The 20,739-nt window shown below is 51.3% G+C and overlaps 1 protein-coding gene across 1 annotated transcript in view; it reads left to right on the plus strand.

Annotated features, from left to right (window-relative positions):
- ST8SIA2 (ST8 alpha-N-acetyl-neuraminide alpha-2,8-sialyltransferase 2) overlaps window positions 1–5,395 on the plus strand; it is a 53,623-nt gene extending 48,228 nt beyond the window's left edge. Inside the window, exon 6 of the mRNA XM_033099949.1 lies at window positions 905–5,395. Coding sequence (XP_032955840.1) covers window positions 905–1,190 — 286 coding nt within the window. The 3' untranslated portion in view covers window positions 1,191–5,395. The remainder of the gene's footprint in view (window positions 1–904) is intronic.
- The last annotated feature ends 15,344 nt before the right edge of the window (window positions 5,396–20,739 follow it).

Raw genomic sequence — 20,739 nt, forward strand, 5'->3', positions numbered from 1 at the left:
TCCACAGGCTTGGCTAAATATTTGCATTACTAGGGGAGGTTTTAAAACTCTGTGTGCAGGCTGCCCCTGGAGGTGGCACCCAGGCCCCAGTCCTCTTAAAGCTCCAGGCAATTTCAGTGTACAGCCCAGGTTGACAACCCTGAGTTAGAGCTGAAAATGCAATGGCCCCGCTCGGGAGGGGGTGAGCTCCCCGTCATTGGAGGTGGTTAAGCCAGTGGATGAGTACTTTGCCAGGATGTGTGGGAGGGTCCTAACAGCAGCTGCTACTCTTCTGGGGTCCTCCTCCTCCTTGCACACTCCCTGCCTTTGCCCCCCAGGGTCCTCCCACGCCCAGCTCAGCCCCAGTGAGTGCAGAGAGTATTGAGGGCGTCTAAGGAAGGCTCAGCATCAAGCACCCTCCCTGCCTTCCCAGCTAGCACCGTGCCTCCTACATGTGAGCTGGGACTAAGCAGGTGGTGACATGAGGCGCTCTTGTACAGTTGGTCAGACCAGCCACAATCCACGGCTGCCCTGTGTCAGCGTGGCCTTGGCATCAGAAGGCCTGGAAGGGAGTCCTGGTTCCTGTACTTTGCCAGCTTGGGGTCACCTCGGTGACCTTGGGCACGTCACTTGTCGTCTCTGAGCCTCATTTCTGCATCCGTATCTACTGCGAGGCTTGTCTTATTTCCATTAAATCATGTGTGTGAAAGCTCGCAGCATACGGGGCAGCGCCACTGCTCAGTAAGTGGTGGCTGTCAGTCCTCTGTGAAGGGAACCGGGAGTCAGTCACTCGATCGGTCTCTGCAGTTCCTGGAGTGGCAAGAGGCAGGCTGGGGGCAGGATACAATGTTCCTCTTCCCACTAAGGCAAACTCACAACCCACGTTTCTTTTTCGTTTCCTTTGTCGCTTTTCCCCCTTTCTCAGATACTGGCTAACCAACAGAGTCCATATCAAGAGACCCACCACCGGCCTCTTGATGTACACCCTGGCCACGCGCTTCTGCAACCAGATCTACCTGTACGGCTTCTGGCCCTTTCCACTTGATCAGAACCAGAACCCCGTCAAGTACCACTATTACGACAGCCTCAAGTACGGCTACACCTCCCAGGCCAGCCCCCACACCATGCCCTTGGAATTCAAGGCCCTCAAGAGCCTGCACGAGCAGGGGGCTTTGAAACTGACTGTCGGCCAGTGTGACGGGGCCACGTAAGTGGATGCCCGGCAGGATTCAGTGGCTCACATTTCCTGCCAGCGACACCACGGGCAGAGGGGAGTCGGGGCGGCACAAACTATAGAACAAGCTGGCTAGTGGTTTTCTTTGTTCCAGTGTAAAACAGTGACCAGAATATATATAGCTATACCTGCATATATATATTGACCTGAGTATTTATAACTGTGTGGTGTTCATCTAGCGTTAGGCAGATAAGCCACAGGAAGAAGGTGAGGTGTGGAGAACCCACCAGAATTCAGACTCGGTCCATCGTTGGGGCGGAAGGACTCGCCATGAAAAGGTGCCAGTACCATGACTTTGGATGACAAACTGCCTCCTGGGTTGGAGGGATCTTTGGGCTCTTGGATGAATGGAGAGCCAGCCACCTGCTGGCAGCTGCCCCAGGCCTCTGAGAAATGTGGAATTCTGGGCCAGCCAAGACCCAGAGGGGACCCTTTGACCCAAGTCCAAAACGGTGCTGTTCCCAGAGGAGAGGGAGGTTGGAGCGTTCGGCTGAGCAAAGGCGCACAGGGACACCAAGAAGCAGAGGCCACATCAGAGCCGAGGGCCTTTCCACGAACTTAGAGCTTAACCGCCCCAGGGATGAACCACGGTTGACCCATCTGTCCCAGAAGGGCCGCCACAGCTCCGGAGAGAAAGCTAGAAAAGACACAATGGACAGTTCCTATTCTGGCTCAGCAAGAACCACCAAGAACCTGGGACGGAGCAGGCGGATGACAGTGAAGAGCTAGGGTGTTCCAAATTGCGTTTTTGAAAAATTGCACCCTCCTGCTAAGGATTGGCACTCCACCCCAAAACAAAACAGGAGAGCATCCAAAATGTGGTTGTGTGGTTCTGTAAAGCGACTTGAGTCCACCAAGGAGGAAGGGAGCCGGGGATGTCACCCGCAGGGTTAGGCTCCTTGCTGCCCTGTTCGAATGTCACACAATGGACTGCACTGTCCCACTTGTGCTACCGGGGAATCTGCAGCGAATGCCTGAAAAGGCACCGCCAAGATAAATGTCATTCTTTTCTAAAATACATATGACTGCCTTTCTGGGTGCCTCCAGAGCCCCAGAGTGGGAGACCTAAAAGAATGTGAACCGTTTAGCTCCATTTCTCTGCAGCCACTCTCTTTGTTTGCTTTCTGCATGGTACATCTACCCGGCCTCTGCAGCCAGACTTCTGTGCTAACGTCACTTTCTTGTCACTCTCCTCTCCTGATGGTCAGACTAGCCGGCGCTGAGCTCCAACACTGAGGTTTTCAACTCTGCAGGGAGAGTTTCCAATTTCCCCTCCAGCCCTTCCCTCCAGAGGCAATGATTTTAGAATTTTGCAAAATTCATTTTCCCCCCTATTAAGATAAATAGTTGAGACTTTTTTTTAACTCGAAGCCAAATGCAGTATCCAAATACTGGACATAGTCTCCCCGGGGGGAAATCTGGGCTTGATGCCAATATCTTAGGGGCAGGAATCACAGGTCACATACAGACAAGCATCAGCTGGCTTCATTTGTTACATGTATGTATTCCCTTGCCTGATAAATAACAGTGTTTTAAAACATATTTGAAAGATAAGTAGAAAACCATTATCTTGACGGTGAAGAGAGTTAAGAAAAGTCATCAAGATCTGCTCCCAAGCATATGAGACTGGACATAATTAATCAACGGCAATTCAGAGCAGGGCATTTGGTCTGAAGTAATGGCTGACAGGAAGCCAGTGGACGTGCTGAAAGGATATTCAGAACCATGAACCCCACATGCAGACGCTCCAGCTCCAAACCATGATTACAATTCTACATCTCTGTGTTTCTTTCCTGTTGTTCTTGCTGTGGATGCTTGAAGCCTGGGATCTGGGATTTGCATTATAAAATGAATATTTTAAAAAGCAACAGCCCTTACAGCCTCTGTGGGAACGGAGTGGTTTGGACTCGTCATGAGAAGTGGAAATAATTAGGATCATATTTTACACTTCTCCGGGGCCTTTCATCTTGAGGATCTCAGAGGCCCTGGGAGACATTTAATTTCTGAAGCTTGCAGTGCCCTGGGAAATGGGCAGGACTGCCAGCGGGGCCTCGGTGGACGAGCCAAGGCTTTGGATTCTAGGACATTCCAGTGGTGAGTCCTGAGGGGAGCCCTGATGGCAGGTCCTGGAGTTGGCTTTGCACTCCGTCTACCCGCCAGCACCTTCTCTGGGGAGTTTTAAGGGCCAGAGCTCTTTGGAAAACATGGTTTTCTTTCTGTCCTATCTTGGTTTCTGAAACTGAAATTGATGGGAGTTGAAGTAAAACAGCCCTTACATCGTGCCTCTGGGTTCCCTCCGGAGAAAGACTGGGTACCCAAGACAATCCACATGTCACTGTCCCCCAACTCTTGGGTCCTCTTTATAGCTCCGTTTGAGTGAGTTCCCACTGCAGCCTCCGGCATAAGCCAGCTAGTCTGGGGGATGGGGGACCAAAGGAGTCCCGGCCTGTCCCTGGTACCCCGACCTGTTGTCTTGTAATTCCAGTGCTCACAGCCACCCCGGGGGGAAGGTGCTCAATTAGCCGCAGCCAGGTGACCCTTCAGTCACTTCCTGTGGACTGCCAGGCGGTCCCCAGTCATCCTGCCATCAGCCCCCCCGAAGCCCCTCTCACCTTCCCATTGGCCTCAAGTCCTTGAACAACCCCCACCCTCTGCCCCGCCTTTTGCTGAAGAGACGGAGCCGGCTGAAAGGAGGTCTCACCTCAAAATCTCTTGCTCTCTCCCCTTCCCTTTCACCTTCTTCCTCCCACTTCTGAGGAAGCAACACCTGTCGTCTTGCCGGTGACGCTCTTCCTGACACCCTCAGCCACTCCTCTGCCGCCTCTGTCCTCTCTGCCCACCAACACGTGCTCTCCCCATCCATCCTGGCTTCTCCCCTTCACCACCAGACCTGGGAAGGGGGCTCCGGGCTTGCACTGCCATCCCTCCTGACCCCCACCAGCCTCCACGTCCTTGGAACCAGCGACTCCACACTCTCCACGTTGCCACCCTCAACGGCAATTTCTCATCACCAAGCTCTCCCATCGTTTGGCTCTACGGCGACCCCTGCTGGTCCCTGCCTGTCCCCTTGGTGCCCTGGATGCCGGATTCCTGTGGTTTTCCTCCTCCCTTCCCAGTACTTCTTCCTCATGTATTTATGTATTTATATATTTATTTATGTATTTATGATTTATTTATTGACGCCCTTACCTTGATCTGAAAAGGAGCTGGGGTAGATCTGACTGTCATTGCTCTCACCCCCTTTGCCCATAACTCAGACGTCCCCCACACTGGCCACCTTTCCTCAGCTCACTTCTGGACCTGCCCGCTCTCTCCACCAGCAACCTCACGCCTTCCTTCGGGCCCTCTGTCCACACTCCCCTGCAGCCCAGCCCCTCCCCTGGATTCCAGGCTCAGGTTGCACACTGCTCCTTGGACATTCACCCCACCTCCTCTGGCAGCGCCCTAAACGCAACACATGCGACGTCAAGTTTATCGTCTCTGCCGCTCCTTCCTCCACGATTCCCTCCTTTTTCTGTTAGAAGGCCCATGATCCTCTCAGCCACCCAGTTCTGGACCCTAACGTTCTCTTTGACTCTTCACCAAGTATTTCCTCGCGACTCCTTCCCCCCAGTGCTACTCTGGCCTTCTTATCCCGCGGGCGATTTCAGCCGCGATCTTCTTCCCCAGATTTCCTCTGGGTGTGCTTGCACCTTCTCCAGTCCACCTTGAATACGCATAGCGACTTTCATCTCCAGCCATTCGCAACCTTTTAAAGGGTCCCTTGGCCCACAAAATGACGCCTGTCTTCATCCTGACAGTCCAGACCCCCCAATAAGGCCCCATTCTTCCTTTGCGCCCTGCTGTCACTCCTGGAAGGGGTGCCCGGTTTTCCTGTCTGTGCCTTCGGTCTTGCTGTTCTCGTCCCCTGGAATGTGCTCACCTCCTGGAATGCTCTCTTTTGTTTACTTCAAGGCCCATGCAGAAACCACATCTTTCATGAAGCCCTCCCTGATCTACCAACCACTGGGATGTCTCCTTCCGCTGAACCACCGTAGCACTTTATTTGTACCTTTCTCATGGCACTTACCATATTCTGCCTTGTATTATAGTTACTGTGCACTTGTCCTATGACCGTTCTTAGACTGTACGCTCGCTAAGGGCAGGGCCTGTGTTTTATTCATCTGTGTTCATCACAGCACCACAGGCGGTGCGTAGCACACAGCAGCTGCTCAATAAATGTTTGTTGGATTAAATCCTGAATGCCTGCCAAGGGCGGTATAATTAATGAAATCATTTTGTACATATGATGTCATAAGAACCCCCAAAAAACCACGTGAGTTGGGCAGACGCAGAAATCATTATTCCCGTTGTATAGGTCATAAAACTGAGGCCAAAAGACGCTATGAAGCCACATAGCTCACCAGCAGAATTTGCATCTAGGTCTCCTTACTCCCCACTCCAGGGCTTTTCTTTGTTCGTCCTTGGGTCAGTGTAAACTGAAAAGTGACCCCGTCCTGGCTGCATGGGTCGGGCATCGCCTTCACAGAGTCAGAAGAACCTCAGCATGAACCCCAGCTCGTGTGCCCATCAACACAGGCCAAATGTTGCTCCTTCTGAGGGAGGACAAACGCCATTCAGGTTTCACCAGGCCCAGGGGGTGGAGCTGTGGGACCTCATCCATCATTCCCACTGTTGTTGTCACGGGGTAGGGAACCGTCTGTCCAGATGGCAAAGACACCCACAGCTCCGAGGGCTGCCGCGTGATAAATCTCTTCATGCCCAATTAAGGCTCCCCTCCCAAAATGAATGGAGCAGGAACAGGAATGAATGATGCCGGTCAGATGGAGCTCCAGACGTGTGAGTCGCCTCCTGAATGCCCTTGATAGCAGCTCCAATGACACCGACAGCCTGCCCCCACCCTCCTGTCTCTCACCAGAGCTGCCGGATGTCACCATCGCTTCCCATCTTCATTCCATCTTTTCGCTTTCCCTCTCCAGGGCTCTTTCCCTGGGCATCCACCAAGGGCCGGCTGAGCCCCGAGAATGGCAGCTCCTCTTGGGTACCTGAGCCCTGACCTGGGGCAATGCAGTGAGGTGGTAAGAAGAGAGGGGGTGGGGAGCACTCTATGCCACCCCACCCCCCCCCAGGAAGCAAAAAACAAGAGGCTTTGTTCTGATGGTGGGCCATCCACCACAGTGGGAGGTTTCCATGGTTACTTACTGCTTCCAAGCAATGTTTTTGTTTTTGTCGCCTTGGGCTTTGTGATGAGGGTAGGAGTTGCATTTCCACCATTAGTAGTCCAGGTGGCGGGGCCAGTTTCCACATACAGTGCATCGAGCCTTCCAGCCCCAGACCAGCCAGTTCGTCTAGAATCACCCCAGTTGTCTTCAGCCAAAACCCAACAGAACCATCCAACGGGGACACTAAAGGTCCCCTATAGCCTTTCTCCGCCTTCCTCACCACTTCCTCAGCCACCCCACCTCCCCCGAGAACCTGGGGTGGGGTATGGGGCTCCCAAGGGGTTCTAGGAACTGTGTCAAGAAAAAGCCAAATGCTCCAGCCATGACAACATGTTCAAACACTGAAGAGGCTTCTCCAAAACTGACCTAGCACCAGCTCTGAGCAACCGGTCCTCGGCAGTCACAGAAAATGAGGCGATGACAGCCAAGCAGGGGGAACCGGCCCTGTGGCGCACGTGGACCCCAGCAGGGCAGGCCCCGCCAACAAGGAGTGCAGATTCCAGTACCAAATATGGGGGTGAGCCAAGGGGGCTTGGCGCCGCACAACACTGCTTCAGTTTCGTTCACGGAGCCGAGTTGTCGCTGTGGAGCAGCTGGACAGAGTCTGAAGGGGTGACTGGGTGTCAACATAGCGCTTCATGGGAGTCGGATGGTGCAAAGAAGACCACTCTGGGGTGATTGTTTTGCTCAAGAAAAGCCAAGAGTGTGCTTTCTTCCTCTTCCAGCAGCCGGGGGTGGGGATGGCGAGAAGGCAACTGGCTGTAATAACAGCTGTTTCTCGTGCTCCTGAGCGTGTCTGGCCAAGAGCTCTGGGACGGGCACCAAGTGATCCAGAAGCCTGCCACTCAAGAGCCCAGCGGGCGTGGGTGAGCCACCTCTCAAGCGCAAAATGGAGAAGACACCTACCTGCCTCCTTCATGGAGTTACTGCGAAAACGCAAATAAAGGATGGGGGAGAAGGTAGGGAAGGTGGGGATCCGTGCTGGAGAGCAAATGAAATACGTGCAGCTGTGTTTCCCAGATTGTGCTCGTGTAACTGCTCTGCTTACACCTGCCAGTGGCTCTCCTTCACCCTTGGAGGACGATGCCACACATCTTACTGCCTCTTACAAGGTCCTCAAGCCTCCTCCCCACGGGCTCACCACATCCCAGCAACAAGCTTTGTGCTTCTCCTAGAACTTTCCAGACCCATTCCAGGCGCAGGGCCTTTGCACTTACGCTTTCCCCGAACTGGAAAGCTTCTTCCCCCGCTGCCGCCGCCTCATATTTCAAATCTCAGCTTGAATGTCGCCTCCTGGGAATCTGTGCCGGGTCACCCTCAGCTAGTCACTTTCTACTGCTGTCACATTACCCTGAGAGGTGGTCTTTTATAAACTGTCTGAATTACCTCATTCATTTCGTGGTCCTCAACCCTGAGAAACTTCATGGAAGATCGCAGTGTCCAAGCCACAAGGGGGATAAGCTTAAGGAAAATCTCTGGAAACCATCAGGGACATGAGTATTTTTTAAAAGCCTCTTTCTAGTGCACAGCCAGCATCTCAGCTGCTCCCTTGTTTATTGTCTGCCTAACCTTTTAGAATGTTCAGTGGGGACCTGTTTCCAGAGCAGTGTCCTGTGTCCTGGCTGGTGGAAGTGGCCACCCTCCGGGTCTATGGCTACTGTCTCTGCTTGGGATGCCGGCACCAGGCTGGCAATGTCACCACTTCCCTGGCACTCTCAGGACGCACAGGTCAGCTGTGAATTCTCATGGGTCATCCTTTGTCCCCTGGGGCCCCAGTAGACAGCCCACATTTTACCGCTTTAGCTGAGCTGGTGGGTAGAGTTCTCCCTGTGCCTGTTTCACCGACTCAGGGAATGTCATGACTCTTGCCTTACACGGGAGGTTCAGCAGGGACTGGAACCTCAGTCCCCACGCCAAAGACCTTGGCCAGCTCGGCTTCAGTGGAGCCACTAGGGGAGCTCTAAAACGCACTATCCCTAGTGGGATATCCCAGCACGCCAGGGATTCTGATGTGATTAGTCTGGGGTGTGGCCTGGCATCTCTGGAAGCATCCCCAGAAGGTGCTGAGTTGCAGCCCCAGCTGGGAAGCTCTGCCCCAGGCCCAGCTCAGGCCTCTGGTTGGAGGTCACTTTTTTATTCGTGGCCTCTGAGGGTTCCTTCCAGGATTTCAGGCTTGGCTTTGTTCTGTCTGGCGGGCTGTGTTGTGCTGCTGTTGTATCAGCTACCACCATGACTCGGGATTGCTGAGTGCTTGCAGCAGGAGGACAGACCTGGCTGCTTCAAAGGAAAACTTGCACCCCGTTACCCACCACCATGGGGAGAAGTCCCATCTAATGCAAAGAACACCAGGGCCTCCTCAAAAGAAGCAAGGATTGCTCCCACTACCTCAGCTAAGCCCTGCGTTCTGGGCCCGGTACGAGATGCTTTCCGTGGCGCTTATCCTTACAGGGCCTTGTACGTTTTACTTCTCCCATTCTACAGATTAGATCACCAAGGCTCTCAGAGGTTAAAAATTCATTCAAGATCCCGAAGCTCATGAGTGGAGGGATTGGTGCCCAAGCTGACACCATCAGCACCAGCCCCTCCCCCGTGCTAGCAGCTCAAGGCCACTTAGCTCTCTCAACCCCCCACCATGCGGCCATGAGGGGAGGACAACAGGACCCACCTTCCCCCACCCAGGCTTCTCGGCAGACCTGCTATACAGCCAGAACACACCTGTGCAAGCATGTCAGTTGTTGAAATACCTCCCTCCTTCCTTGCCAGCTGGTGAAGAGCTCTACCACCCTGAGCCCGCCAAGCACCCCACATGCCAGCACGATGGCGAGAGTCTTTTCTGATTCCTCAGGGTCCTGTGAGTTGTTAAATGCTTTGCCTGTCACCTCTGCTCCCAGACCCTCTAGGCAAGACCCCAGGGGCAGGAGGGCTGTGTGAGCACTCGGACAGCCGGGCAGGACAGCAGACTCCCCTCACTGGTGTTTCCGTGGTGGCCAAGCCTGGAAAAGCAGCAGGCATTTTGCCTCTTTTCGTGTTTTCCCTTTTTGACCTGGAGCAGATGTTCTGTGTAGCTCATGTGACATAGATTGCAAATTAAGTTGCGAAGCATCGAGAGGCACAGGAAGGAGGAGAGGAATCTTCGGACACTTAGCCAGGGCCAGTAACGGAAAATCATCACCTTGAATAATACCTACGCAGCACAAGTGAATAGTGGGAGGGAGAGCAGGGCCAGAGGGAGAGGCAGCAGACCAGAAAAGAGCAGATGATGTGTACTGAGCACTGAGTAAATGCTTTCCACGGACTAATTCATTTAATCCTCACAGCCACCCACCCCTTTGAGGCAGATGCTATTACGATTCCCACTTCACAGATGAGGAAACTGAGGTGAAGAGGTTAAGGTAAAAAAGCTAGGAAGTGGTTGAGCTGGGATTTGAACCCAAGTCGTCGGGTTCCAAACTGGCGCAGGAAACCCCAAGCTTCACTTTGATCAGCGCACCCCAAGGCCCTGGGGCTGTGTCAGCCTGGCCGGTGAGTGACCATGCTGGGTCCCACACATGCAGTTCCCACACCAGTCTCGGGTGCCAGTTCCTCCCCACCCCCAGCTGTCACCCGCTGAGTGGAAATACTCACTAGGACAGTGACAGTCACAATCTCTGGCTGCACAGCCTCAGGCCCCGTGGATGCAGCTGCTGCCTTTTGAACTTGGTGGGAAGTGGGGACTAGACATTTCCCCCTGCACACACTGGGCCACGTGGCTCAGTGTCTGGGGATGAGATGGGGACAGCCAAACTGCAAGCTGCTAAAAAAAACATGGAATCGCCCACTGACAGAGGCCACCCTGGAACCAAGAAATCAAACCAACAATGCAGAGGACAGAAGCGAATGAGCGAAGAGTGAGGGCATGACAGACATACAGTGGGAAAGGCCATGGTGCTTTCCTGTGAACTCTGCAAGATGTCACCTGCTGTCCTAGGCAGGACCCTGGCTCCAAAGGCCTGCCTGGAAATCAGGTATTCACAGCAGGCTGGGTTGTAGCAGAGAAGGGGCCTCGAGCCGCTTCTGCAGTGTTGGGGCAACCGGAGGTCTCACGTGGCCTCAGTCCCCAACGTGGCCTTCCCCGTGTCCCGCCTGAGCAGCGCAGGTCCAGCCACTTTACCTCCCATCGCAGTTCTCTCATCAGTAAACTAAGAAAAGAAAACCTGCCTGGCTCAGACACTCTTCTGATGAAGCCAGAGATGGCGTGTTGAACCCTTCACCCACAAAAGTCAGTCGACGCATGTCAACTCATTGCCCTCTTCTCCTGGCCCATTTCCCAGACCAAGGGGCACAGATGAGTTTGTGGCGAGTTCTGCTCAGTTCCCGCCCAGCTCAGCCCACCTACTTGGCTGTTGTGGGCAGGGCCTGGCCTGCAGTAGGTGCCCAATGAATGACTGCCTGTTGAATGAATGAATGATGAATGAATGAATGAATGAATGCTTCCCAGTTTCCTGAAACCATTTCTCTCTGTTAACCCAACAGATGGGCTCCCCAGATCTCAGTTTCCATATCTGAACAAAATGGGTGTTTGTCTCTGCCTCCCTCTACCTGAGAGCTACAGCTATGATCATAGTAATGCAGCAGATAGCTATGGGCTTTGAATGCCAGTTGGCACCCCTGATTTACCGTCAGCACCCCTAAGTTCCCTACACATTGCATACCAGAAGAGGCACTTTTTTCCCAAAGGGCATGGTGTCCCAGCAACACCTTGAGTCAAAACAGCCTTAGTATCTTCCGTTTGTTGAGTGCCTGTCACGCGCCAGCCACTGCATTGGGCACTGTGCCTAGACTGTCCCCTTCCTCCGTCAGCCCCCTAAGACAGTATTATTTACCCCCATTGTATGGACCAGACACGGCTTGTCAGACAGCTAGTAAGGGGCAGAGCTGGGATCTAACCCAGGCCGAGAATTCCTTCCACGAATCTCTGCCTCCCTAACCTGCACAGCAGTTGAAGCCTAGTCATTTTTCATTCATGCACTCATTCGTTCATCTCTTCACCCATTTCAGAAACATCAGGGAGTTCGCACGGGGTGACATGGCCCATGAACACCCTGTCCTAGCTCCCGAGGGGCTCACAGTCCAGTGGTGGGGCTGGGGGAGGGAGGAAGGTCACGTTGTACAGCACTGCAAGAGCTGATGTAAGAGGAATACGCAGATTGCAGCGTGGGCGGTTGGGGGACAGAAGGAAAGGAGCAAGGAACTCTGCTTGAAGGAGGGAAACCCAGGGAGGAGGACACTTCACGGGGGGGGGGGGGGGGGGGGGGGGGGGGGCCTTCACAGAGGAGGAGGCATTTGCATTCCTACAGTAAGTGAGTCTTTCCCTTGCAGCTAGTTCCACAATTCACCCCTGCCGGCTCCTTCCTCCTCAACTAGGCCATTCTCTGTGATTCCTACTGAAGGGAGCAGAGCTCTGAACAAGCCCTAGAGACTGCGTCCACACGCCTGTGAAGAGAGCTCTCCTTTCCTCTACAGATACATGGGCCGCAAGGACCAGTGAGGGCTGGGATACTCTGGCCCCTATCTCCTGTACCCCCGAAGCTTAGTGACCCTTCAGCGAGGGGCTGTGCGGTGTAGTCCTCTTACATAGTAAACAACCCCCACCCATGAACCACCCCACAGAGCTCACCAACCCACAGAGCTCAGAAAAGGAGAGGGCTCCATGTGCGTGCCCACGCATGTCTGCTTCCAGCCACTCACTGAATGTCACAGACACGCTGAGAGCCAGCAGTGCACTCGCCCTGCTCCAGGCTCTGTGGGAGACCCCGGGCCTGCCTCTGGGGGGTGCAGGACTGATGGGAGCAACAATTCTGCAGGTGCGGCTAGTAAGACCTCAGTGCTTCACGTCTAATAACGTATCCTTGGTTTATGTCTAGCTCTTTCTCTCATTCCTCACTATACAAGACCTGCTCCCTTGACACTTTTAATTCTATCAGTGTAACAACAGGCAGGCTACGCCCACACATTCATATGGGCAACGCTATGCCTTTACAAACCCCCTTAATACGAGTACTTTCTAAACAAATATACCATCAACTTGTTCATTATTTATCCAATGTGTGCTTCCTCCAAAACCATAGATGACCTAATCAAATCTACCCAAACGCAGAAAAAGCTGGAGCTGAAGCCAGACCCCTTCATCCATCCCCCACAGTCTGACACGCAAATTGAAGCTTCCATGGGAAAGAAAGATGCCCAAGCTCCCAACCACAAACTCCTGTGATTACGCCCAGGATGAGAGCGCGCGGAGCCTGCTCCCTCTCTGTCCTGGGCATGGGGTCACCATGCCCAGCCTTCAGACGCAGCATTGTCATGCGCTTGCTTCCCTTGGGCCCAACCTGCCCCGTGCTCCCCTGGTTCATGTCCATCCACCCCTGCGCTCCTCCATCTGACCCAGCACCCTGAGTGGACCCCAGACTGACCGAACCCTTGACTCATCTCAGGGTCTCTCCAAAGAAATCTCTCCTTGAGCAGCCCAGGTGGGCAGAAATTTCCTGGACCCCACACCCTAGGCACTCCACCCCCAGCTGGCCAGCTGTTAGCACAGGAGGAAACTGCATTCAAGCCTCAGAGGAAAACAGAAGCTCAAATAGGAGGGACCATCTGGACCCCAGGGAAGCGCGGAAATTGCTCCTCTCAACCCCAACCTGGTGTGGGCAGCCATCAGCCCTGGCACTTGCTGAGTCTCCCTGTGTGTTTACTCCCTGATCTGGATTGATTTTGTTGTGGAAAACAAGATAACAGACTCCGAGTTTAAAATAAGGCTTTGTCTTTTAACTGAAACCCGCATGGAAGAAATAGGGAAGGATGTGCTCACACACAGAAGCAGAGGGAGGACCACACCTCCCCTGCCAAATGCATCCAAATTACAGGCTTTCTGTTCTACCAGGAGAGAACCCGAGATCCCCTCGAAGTGCCTGTGGGCTGCTGCGGGGGCGGGGCTCCATGTGGCTCCTCAGATGAGAGGAAGACACATCTTACAATTTCACCAGCTCCAAAAGGGCTATTGGAGTGGGCTGTGATGACATTCATTTAAAAGGGGTCGGAAGGTTTGTCCAGTAAAACATTAAAGAGATATCATTTCCTGGTGATTATAGATGTCTTCCTGTCACTACAGGTTATGTGGGGGTACCTCTGTCGATTGCGGAGTACATCTCTTATTTTAGTCATCTCTTCCCCGCCTACAGGGTCCTATGCATCAGTATTAGGAAGATTAGTTTTTCCATTCTGGTTACATTTTTCATTGTTCAATTGATTCTGCTTTAGATCATTCTGCTGTCAAGAATTCCTTGTCCAGTGGCAGGGGAAGGGAAATTATTTTGAAATCTCACTTCTTACCCAAATGCCTATGACTTCCTTATTCTCTCTTCCTCAAGCTCTCCAGGCTAAACCTGAGCCAAGTTTTTCCCAAATCCCCAGTCAAGCCCAATTATTACCGTTCAAGCCCTCAGAGTTTATCTTTCCAGTTTGCAAATGTCCCTCTTTCTTCCTAAGAAAACATAAGACCATTCATTCTCACCAATGTTTCTGTATTTTTTAAAACTCAGATTTTGGTAGTAATATATTCAGCCAGGAAAACCAGAAACCTCTCTAGATGTTTCTAGTAGGAAGGGATTTTAAAGCAGGAATTTGAGCCTTAGAACACTAGTGCAAGTCAGGGGAAAGTAACAAATAACTGTCCAGAAATTAGAAAGTACAGGGACCCCAGAAATTGCCACCGGTGATCTTGGGCCGCCCATTGCGCCCCAAAGTGAATAAACTGCAGGGGAGGTTCCAGAAGCCATTGGCCAAACCTCATGCCTACTGTCTCCTGAAGTTCGTGTGACATCCACCAAGTCGTAGGAACACTAGTGAATTCTGTTTCTCTTCTACTCCCAAATCATACCCGAATGCCTGCCACTGGTGGAATCTAAATCAGGATCCTAGTGGTAAGAGATGCTGGCAAATATAGTTCCCAGAATTCCAACCACACAAATACAGCAGAGTTAGTTTAGAAGGGAGTTGGGATGAAAGCTAGCTTCCCAAATCCAACACATCGAGTGTCTACAATTCTCCAAGCACCATATTAGCGGCTTTTTACCTATATCATCCATATTTTCCATATGAGGAAATGGAGTTCAGACTTATTAGGTAATTTGTCCAAGGACAGACACCCAACACGTGATAACCGATCCCACGTCTGAGCCCATGCTCTTTGCACAACACTCTCCTGCTTCATACAACGTTAGGACACACACTTTCATAATCTATATTGTCCTTCATATAGCACACCTGCAGAAACTTGCCAGGAACAAATCTTTCCCAGTCTAGAGGCCGGCAGTTTGGGGTCCTTATTTTATACCTTTTCCCTGCAGCTCTGTCTCCCCCTCTCCAGTGGTCTTCTGCCTCCAGATAGTCCAGATACTGGCTATCTATGCCTCCTCTACCAGCTCCAACCGAAACCTCGCTGTCTGGGGAATGCCCACTTTCAGCGTGGCAGTGTGAGTTTCCAAACTGGCACACACAGGAGCCCGCACGCTGACCTGCCAGGCGCCCTGAAGGGCTGCGAGCTGCAGTCCAGTCTTTCGGGAAACACTACGGAGTGGCCCAGGATGACTGTCAACAGCGGAGGCCACTCAGGTGCTGCTCAGCTTTCTCCTGGTCTTTCTCAGAGACAATGGAAGTTTCCAGCACTTTCTAATGCGAGTCAAACTGGACAGAGAAGGGAAATTGCGAAGAAAAGCAGTGGCAGCTTCACACATCGCTGAGCTGGGTTAGCAGAACCCTGCACTTTTTCTCCTGCTCCCAGGAGAGAAAAGGTCCTTTCTTGGACCTGAGCAGCAGGGTCTCGGCCCCTAATGATGGCTGTCAGTCAGGATCCCACAAAGGTCACCATCGTCTCCAGGAGACTCGACTTCCCATCCTGAACAAGGGCATTATCCGCTCCCTGTCCAGGGCATAAAGGATGTATGACGAGGTCCTAAATCAGGGACACCCCACCCCTTACAAGAGGAAGAGAGAAATGACAGCAATAAATGCAACATGGTAAAGAGCAGGGTGCTCCACAATTTCTTTCCTCAGTTAAAAAGAAAGGTGTGGGCACTAACAAGAGGATCTGCCCTGAATCATATGAATCATATCTGGAGGTGGGGTTAGAAGACAGAAGAGAAACATATTCTACAAGGTGGTGCCTTTTAGAAAACATTTAAGGTCAGAGGCTGACATGACAATCATTAAGCCTGATGAAAAGACGTCGGAGGAAACAAGGCGGAATCAAGACATAGAGATGCATAGTTAAGTGGTGGCGCTTTTCTGGTGTTTGTTACCTCACGCCAACAACGGCGATGCCCACTCAGGAGTTTCCGCCTGAGTCACTCGCGGGTGGAGACACCAGCTACACGTCTGCCTACAGCAGATGGGGACTTTGAACTCAGCCCATTTACAACAGCCGTGCACGATGTGGAATCGAGCCTTGCTCGAGAGCCAGGGCACGAAGAGAAGCCCAGGCTGCTTTTGATTCTGGCACTGTCCTCGCCCATCCTCACAGAGAATTTAAGAGCAGTGTGAGTTCCATTATGGAACTGCAATGAGATTCCCAAGGAAGCATTAAGTCATGGGCTAGATTCCAGCCAAACGTTTCCTCCTTTGTGGGCCTGGCTGGCGTGGAGGAATCTGGCTCTGTAATTCTGGCCCCTGGCTCCTACGCGTTACACTAGGCAGCTGCCACCACAGCTCAATTCAGAAGGGCCTTGGCTCTGCCCCGAGGGACTAGATAACGTCAAACGTTTACAGGCAAACCTGTGCATAGTCATTCCCAAGATGACTGACTCATAGGCACCCAGAGGAAATTTCAAAGCAGTGTTGATTACCTGAGTCCCAATAATCTTATAGACACCACACCAGGGGGCAGAAACCAAACGCCAAGTACAGAGCATTTGTGTGTCGTCCGTTTGGAAAGCACAAACAATGGCCCTTTTCTACTGGCGACAAAATAAAGCCTGTGAGAGCCTCTTCCAGGCTGCAGCTTCGACTACTTTCCCCATGACCCACATACTCCAGGCCCCAAGTCTCCCTTCATTCTGTCATATTCTCCACATGGGAAAAAACAGCTCAATTACAGTGTGGTTCTGGGTATCAAGTCTTTTATGATGCCCTATAAAGAGAACAAAGTTGGGCTTTCGTCAAGCTTTAAATAAGCCATTAAATAAACTCTCAAAACATTAAAAGACACTATGCCTCTTCTAAGTTGAAAAAATCTATGATAAAGCAACAATATAATGTCCGCTCACTCTGAAGGTTCACAGTACGAGTCACAGCACAACAGCTTTCAGTCTTGAGGGTATATTCAGAGGATGAATCTGTGTGCTGGATGATAGGAAAGAAAAGTCCCTTTCTACAGTCAATGGTCCTATTCTACCAGGCTTCCCTGAATTAACCATGGTCTGTCATCTACAAAAATGCTCCAAAGCTAAGAAATCTATTTATCACCCTTGACAAAGGAGAGGAAGACGGTGAGTAAAATGCCCTTTTGTGTGTCATGAATGGCAGTGGGACAGAGCTGCCCCGAGTTCCAATGAAAACAATCGGAAATGATCAGGTTTTATGTAAGATACCAGAAACAGTCATCCAACAAGAAAGGGAGTTTTCTAAAAATTGCGAGAACCGGTCTCCTACCTAAAGATGGGGATTAAAAATATCCATTTACCTCTACTTCCTGCAGTAACCCTATTAAAATGATAAAAAGGGACACAAAATCCACTGGCACATAAAGAACAAGAGAAATTTGGAAGATGAAAAGCAGATGGATGAATGGGGACCGACTTGGCTGCACTGGAAGCTGGCAGCAGAAAAGGTGGGACCAGGTGCCCATGAATGTGGGAATAAAGATGAGTCTGAAAACAGGAAAGCTGGTAAAAAGTCTTTAAAGCAACAATTAGATCTGATTTCCTCTCCCCTCTGGGAAACTGGATATGGCTCCTCACACACCTAACCCTGCAGAAGATAAAAGCAAAGAACTGTGGACCCCGGTCACAGGTCCAGGACCTAGGGGACTCTCTGCAAATGGGATGCTAGAACCCCCACTCCAGTCCAGCCTTCTTCCCTCTTCCAAAACACTGGTGAATAGGCCTCACTCTCTATGTAAGAGATGAGAAGAGACTTTTGGAATCTGAGCAGCTTGTGAGAAAAAACCAGAAAGACACTGAGCTCAGGAGCTGGTCAGATCACTGTCCACCGGAGGCCACAGTCAAGAAGCCTGTGTCAAAGGCAGCAATGGTCAACAAGCATTCCACCTGCTCTCCCACTCTCCCCAACACCTTTTGGTTAGGCAGGGCCTCAGCGTGACTAGATCTGGGCAACTGACTGCAGGCAGACGTGGCATGGCATTTCTGGAATAAAATATGTGAGAACCATCACACAACCGTCTGGCTGTCTAGTCCCCTACTGAGGTGCCCAAAGATAGAGCCTGACCCAGATGAAACAGCCAGAGAGTGAAGGAAGCTCCATCAATCTGGCTCCCTGAGTGTGGAGCAGAGTTCTGGAGCAACCGTCACGGCGTATGTTGTGTGCAAAAGTAACCTCTATCGGGGTACGCCGCTGAGAACTGGAGATTATTTCAAAATATTGCCTAGTGTCTCCTGACTAACACAAAGACACACACACACCCAGAGTTTTCAAACACCATTTTGGTGCACAGTGCTAAAACGCAAGCACTAAGGATCTGGTCCACCACTGGCCTTCCCACTGTACCTCTTAAATTAGGTCCCTTTCAAGGACTCTCCAGGCCAAACCACCTCCTCACGTCCATTTGATTCATGGGAAATTCACGACATTGCCTCTCAGCAGCCCGGGTCTTTCCAACTCTGGTACCTTAATTTCTAACTCAGATATATGTCAGGGCACAGGCCACTGTGCCCCCAATTCTAGGGAAGAGTAGCTTTCCAGGTGGTCCTCCAGATGGCTTCTCTTACTTCTGCCTCCTTGTCCCTCCAGTGTGTGGACGGGGATATGGGGCGGGTCACGTGACATATCAACTCTCCCCCCAAGTATCTCCTCTTTCCAACGGCCACTTTTCAATGGTTTTATACCCTGGAGATGCACGACGTTATGAGTAAGGGTCAGGACACTGGTGTCAGGTCCACCCCCTTTGCAAGTCCTGCCTGGATGTCCAGCTCCCGGCTTTGGAATGTGAGGGTGCTTAGCAACTCTTTTGTTTTGTTCTTGGCCTGTGACATCTCAGCTAAAAAAGAGGAAGAAAGTCCTGTTTTAAGATGCTGTTGCAGGTAAGAGTCCAGGCAGCTTGCTTGAAAGGCCATCCTACAGGGTCAGGCAATTTCAGGGGCCTACATTTCTTAGACTTAATCTCTAAAGACCCAGAAAATAGACAGCCGGTAACTCAAGGGCCATGATTATGGCTGATTGAAACTTAAAGAACTGCAAGGCGATGGGCAATCTGAAACAAGACGAAATTCCCTTATCTGCCCCTCGCCTCTGGTTTAGCCGCACTAAAATCAGAATTCCAGACTAGCTGTATCTGGTTTCCATGACATCAAATGGTCTGTTGCCATAACTGTTCCCTAGCCAGGAAGTAAAACTCCACAGCAATGGGCAGCGGACGCAGGAGTTTGTACAGAGGCTCTCCGGGTGTCAGAGAACGGTTTAGAAGTCGAAGTGCCCATCTTCAGTCACTGTGAGGTTTCCAAATGATGCCCAGGCTTCTCAAGGTCAATGGCTGAAGAGACTGAATCAGAGTTGTGCAACGTTATTGCTGGAAGGAACCTTGGAGACGTGCAAGTCTGAATCAAATAAACAGCAAGCACGCTCGCGCTTAGATCCCGAGCTCACATCTAATTCATCTCACCGCCCCACCAGCTAAGCTCAGCGCCAGCCCCAGCCAATACCCATTAATGCAAGATGGCATGAGACATGACATCTATTTGCCATCACCAGTTCTACTTAATTCCCTTATTTCATAGGTGAGAAATATCGTCCTAACACCTGCTCAAGGTCGCATGGCCAGTCAAGAGCAGAGCAAAGACCAAACTCCCTGCTCAAGGTTCTTTCGACCACTCCAACCTGGATAAATGGGAAAATAAGCTGTTCCCTCTTATTTACCTTTGGTCCACCCCTCCCATCAAGTCTCTCCAAACACTCAAGGCTTATTCTCGTTGTAGATATGATCCAGATTCCATATTTACCCGTCTCTTCTGAGCCATAGCCCGTCTGCTTTTTCATTCTGAGATCCCCCAAGAAGCATCAAAATTAAGTTTAAATGTGTTTAAATGGACCAGAACCACTCAACTCATTATTTGTAGAGCCTCCTGACCTTAACAAAAAGTCAAATGCTATGCTTTCAAGTTAAAGGGCGTAATGTATTCCTGAGAAAGTGAAAACGGGATACTTCTGAGTGCCGTATCACAGATGCACTGAACTCTTGGAACTGATTGCATTGCAGATCTGGAGTCTGGAAGGTGGCAGAGAAAACAAAATTGTCCCTTCGACTCTCAGCATCTTTCTGAATCTTTCCCAGATGAACTTTGCCTACCTCCATCCAGAAGGGAAAGTGCTTGTGGGTTAGAGGTGACCAGAAATGCAGATGTAGACAAATGATGCGTTCTATTCTTGGACGGCATGTTACTGTCCCATATGGGGGGTGAGCCAAAACATATGGCGGTCCATCTGCGAGATGAGGCTGGCTGGGTCCCATAAACGGCTTTTAATGCAAGTAGATTCAGCCGGATTTGGTCTGCCTCCAGAGGAGAAGAAAAGCCAGTGATTCAAATATTGTGTAAAACCATTGAAATTAATGGCACAAAACGAGACTCATTTGTATTCCGCCTAATTTAAAAGATGTCTGCTTGGTGTAAAGTACTGAATTAGTTACGGGGGTGTTGACTGAGTGTTCAACATTCTCCTTGAAAGAACAAAATGCCTTTTTTTTCCTTCTCTGAAGCCACTCTCTGTTACTTTGTGCCATTTCCCCCAAGGAAACCCACTAAGCGTTTTGGCTTCTGTCACAGGCCCGATTTTACCAAGTGCACTAGGCATGGCTGATCCTACTTCAGCTCCCCGAGACCAGGCTGGGAGGCAGGTTCAGGAAGATGCTCTTTTGAAAGCTGCCAAATGGAGTCATCTTATTCATGCCCCTCCAGTAAATCTCCAAGGACCACTTGTCATCAGCAGACCCAGCAGGAGAGAACTTGGAGCTCGTCCCTGAATGACTGCACTGTGCTTCCATCTCACACACCCCGCTGGAATGTCTCAGAGGTGTCACGGCAGCCCCAGCACGGGCAGAGTCAC

This window comes from Rhinolophus ferrumequinum, chromosome 28, assembly GCF_004115265.2.
Source record: "Rhinolophus ferrumequinum isolate MPI-CBG mRhiFer1 chromosome 28, mRhiFer1_v1.p, whole genome shotgun sequence".
Classification (NCBI taxonomy): domain Eukaryota; kingdom Metazoa; phylum Chordata; class Mammalia; order Chiroptera; family Rhinolophidae; genus Rhinolophus; species Rhinolophus ferrumequinum.